At 34.4% G+C, this 4453-nt stretch overlaps 1 protein-coding gene across 1 annotated transcript in view; it reads right to left on the reverse strand.

Moving 5' to 3' along the window:
- LOC129216349 (zinc finger MYM-type protein 4-like) overlaps positions 1-1462 on the reverse strand; it is a 76435-nt gene extending 74973 nt beyond the window's left edge. Inside the window, exon 1 of the mRNA XM_054850563.1 lies at positions 1361-1462. Within this exon, the coding sequence (XP_054706538.1) occupies positions 1361-1462 (102 nt within the window). The remainder of the gene's footprint in view (positions 1-1360) is intronic.
- Between the last annotated feature and the right edge of the window lie 2991 nt (positions 1463-4453).

Genomic DNA, 4453 nt, shown 5'->3' on the forward strand with positions numbered 1-4453 from the left:
ACTTGTCAGATTTTTTTACATTCATTAGCTCACATTTTATTCACTGAAAAAGACATTCCTTGTAATGCAGAAACACGTGTCTACAGTGCTCTTGCACATTTGTGCTTTAAACGTTGCTTCATTTACTTTTAAAAATTATTTATCTTTGGCGGACTAGAAGTATATAGATTGATATAATTTGTTTTAATTCCAAATTGGTTAATCTTACCTGTTATTTGTTAATTTTAATTTAAAAAATAACTTGTTTGTAAAAAATATTGACACAAACAAAATCTTTTAAATAATGCATAATTAAATTTCAGCTGGAATTTTGTTTTAAAACTATTATTTGGGCATGGAGGTCTATACTACTATTCCAATGAGTTCAAAATTCATCATGTATGTGTCGGTTGTTCTTCTTAAAACATAATTGAAACTCGGTACTTGGCCGAGTAGTGAAAGGTTGAGTACTCGGTACTCGGCCAAAGTGCGACTCGGTACGTCTCTAGTGAAATGCGTACTAGGCCAAAGTGCTACTCGGTATGTCTCTAGTCGTAATGATACATTGCTTCAGAAATGTTTTAATAAGTGTCCTTTTTTGTGACCACCTAGCTAGAAAGGGTTAAAAATTGCCATTTTAAAGGAATTAAAGTGTTCTCTTATATGAAAGTGCCCTCCCCCTTTTTTGGGACAGCGAGAAACACTAACAGTTACTATAAATTACTTTTTTTTTCAAGGGACCAAATTATTCGATTTCCTCTTTTCAGCTAGTTTATCTCCATTGCTGTTAAGCTTTTAATCTTAAAGAACGTTCAAGTAAAAGACAATAATGGCTGAACCCATATTTTATTTGATATCATTTTTTGGCAGCATAACTGAGATGTAAAGCTCAACGTGTTTTTCGTGAATTCATACAATCAGTATATGTGCATATTTCTTTTTTACTTTATGCACCACTTAATCAAATATTCTCTTTACAGCATAATTAAAACGCTATAAATTAAAAGATCCATTAAAATTCAAAAAAAAAAATAAGTTGCTTGTAGTTTGTCACAAAATGTTTCATGTACATTAAACCGTCAAAAGTGTCACGCTTTCAAAAAAAAAAAAAAAAAAAAAAAAAGATACTGACTTAGGTAAGAATAAAAATAAATCTCTATTTACACTCCTCCTCACTTTTTTGTTTAGAACACTGGATGTCATTTTTGACGCACCGGAATCATTGAAAAATAAAACACTACAACAAAATGATTTAAAAGACAAAAAACGGCGCTCTCTGAACAACATGTCTTTTAAATGGACGAATTTTACCTCAACATAGCGGTCACAATATGCACTGATACATATTACATAAAACATCAAAGTAATAAAAATAATATACCACATCTTGACTAGATTTCTTTTTTTCTGTTTCTAATGATGCATCAACATTAGCGCTTCCACTTTTGGAATCATTCACACTATTTTCCGCTTCTTGATTCATGTTTACATCAAACACACAATATTTAGAAAATAACTGTACAATTTCTAGTTAGTGGAAAACAATCACCATTCTCTTTTCTTTTAAAAGCATACTGACTTTTAATATTACATATTTAGCTTTCAGCAACACAATTTCTGGCCACACAATTCAGACTTTAGTGGGAAAATTAACAAGGACTTAAAAATTCACAAACAGCGAAAGCGCCATTATACAGAAGCAAGCGTACAGGCTAAGCTAATGCCAAAACAAAAGAGTAAAGCTATAAATCGGCTAGACAAAAAAATTATGAAAAGCCTTGCAAATGAGATAAAAAACGTTTTGCACCCAAAACAAATATTAAAAGCACTAAATTTTTGAGCGAAATGAAAGTAAGCGAAGAAAAAGATAATGATGAATTTTTTCATGTTTCGAAACACGACTTCGATTTACAGTTCAGTCGACGGCAGTCAGGCAAGTTAGAGTCCCTAAAGTCAGGTTGATCACATGACTGCTAATGACGTCAATGGTTATTAACCGGTTATTCTCCGTCTACCAACCGGTTAACAGCAATTTCAGCTGGTTGATTGAACCACGTGACATTTGACCAATAGTAAAATTTTTTACCTGCGCCTTTTCCTGATTAGTCACTGGTTAATTGTGGTTGACCGGTAGCACTATGCGAACGTAACCTCTGTTAGTCAACTACCAGAGAAAGAGAACGTCAACTAGAAATCCTTCTACCAGTTTATTTATTAGTAGCCTGATCGGTAAGGCATTGGACTCGGGACCGGAGGGCCTCGGGTTCGATCCTCGCTGGTCGAAGACCCACCGTCGTCATTAATGGGGACTGGGCGACGTTAAATATGCTCGTGGTCTCAATGTCCTCCAAGTGAAACGATACCTCTGGGGGTGCTAGTACTAGGTAGCTATTAGCTCCTGGACTAGTTCTAAATTCTCACTAACTGTTCGATCCGGTGATGGTGCTGCCATCTATCGGTATATAAAATAATGGAGGCAAGGCACTTAGTATGCAGCCCTCGACATAAATACAGTTGAAGTCAGTTGTGACTCTTGAATTGAATAGAATAGAATTATTTATTTACTAGAAAATCGCCCGTCATGGTATGACGGGTGAAAATTGTTTCTCCATTTGAACGAAACAATTGCCTGTATAGCGATAGATTAATAGTTGAAATTCAACATTAACACCAGTAGATAGCGTTAATTGCTTTCGTTTCTTCATTATCCTAAAATGTAGGTTTTACCAGTAAAACTGTTAAGTGACTAGATCCAGTTCGGCCTTGTCAAAATAAAGCATTTCCCTGCACGTCAAACATTACCAAAACATATGTTATCAAATTATCATGCCGTGGCGCGAGTTTCATTGTTGATGACGTCAGGAGCGTTACTCGATCATTCGCTATTATATATATATGAGGATGTGTAGTTTCTGAATAAATAAATAAATAAACTGGTAGAAGGCAGGGGCGGCTCCAGGGCCATGCACTCCGTGCTGCTGCACAGGGCCCCTCAGCTAGGGGCCCCCCGCTAACTTGTATTTAAAAACTTTTTTTACGTCTTTTTAGAAGCCTTCATTCAAAATTATCATTACAATTACTATTAACTAGAAAATCGCCCGTCATGGGTGAAAATTTGCTTCAGGAATGCAGTTTACCAGAAGTGAACGCCAATGAGAAATAATTCAACCCTGAGCCGCCCAACTGACCGGAAACACGATTGACCAATCGGGTGTATTCCAACTCTAATTTCTAAGTAAATTTCTAAGCTTAACAATCTGGCGCATTAGCTTATCGCAATTTTTAGCACCATTCGGGGTTCAGGGCGTGGGTTGCCATTGAAAACTTTAACGTGGTAGAGAAGAGAGCAATTGGGATAACACCATTCGGTATTCGGGGGGGGGGGGGGTCATTTTGAAAAGTTCCACGTGGTGAAACTGGTTGCACGTGCCTATGCAAAATGGGAAGCAAAAGCAACCGTCGGAGTAGCAGACTGGAAATAACATCGGCTCAGGCATCCAGTTCCAGGGAAAACCGGCGTCTCCAATTAATTAAAAAAAACACCCAAGTAATAAATTATTAATTAATTCTAAGTAAAATAATAAACATTTATAGTTTATTTCCAACTGAAAACTCAAGTATAATAACTTTATTAATTATTTGTTCAAACTAAAAAATCAAATGCTAATTTAAATAATATTCTACTTTATTAAACACGGTAAATAATATTTTATTAAAAAAGAGCAAATAATCACTTTTTTAAAATAGCTAATTTTAGCGTTCGTTGAATGATTGATCAGGAACTTGGAAGCTATTTTCTCTAAATTTTTCTGAATAACAGTTGTAATAATTGATAATTAGTTTGTAATAATTGATAATTAGTATTATGCACATAATCAGTTGTGCATTTAAGAAAAATTCAGTGGGGAAGGAGGGGGGGGGGGATCGTATTTGACGACTTTGCCATCTAACTTTAAAATATATTTTCATCTCGAAAACCGCATTTCTCATTTCATATGCTTCTAAGTTCCAAATAAAGTTCAGTATTATTAGTCGAACGGATCAAAATATTCACTTTTGAATGTAGCAGAGAATAGTTGTGCGTTTAGAGATGGACACCCCTGCAAAAGTCCCTCATTTGCGTTTGACTTTTTAAAAAAAATCAGTAAAAAGAAAAAAATGATCTTTAAAAAAATTGTATTGTACTCTTTGTAGAATGTGCAGACAAAAGTTTACAACTCGTATTAATTTATAAACACAATCGTTTAGTAAGCCGCACTTACATTGTATGAACCTCAATAATTTTATTTATATTTTAGCTTATTTATTTATTTTGTTGTTAAAACATTGTTTTTGAACTGTGATGTCACAGTTCTGGTTCTTGGTAAAAACTAATTCTTATGGTGTTAGAACTTTGCACTATTATAGCTGTGAAATTTTCATTAATTTTCAACAACGATTAATACATTTTTCTGGCAAATTAAAATGCACTGGT

Source organism: Uloborus diversus, chromosome 2 (genome assembly GCF_026930045.1).
Source record: "Uloborus diversus isolate 005 chromosome 2, Udiv.v.3.1, whole genome shotgun sequence".
NCBI lineage: Eukaryota > Metazoa > Arthropoda > Arachnida > Araneae > Uloboridae > Uloborus > Uloborus diversus.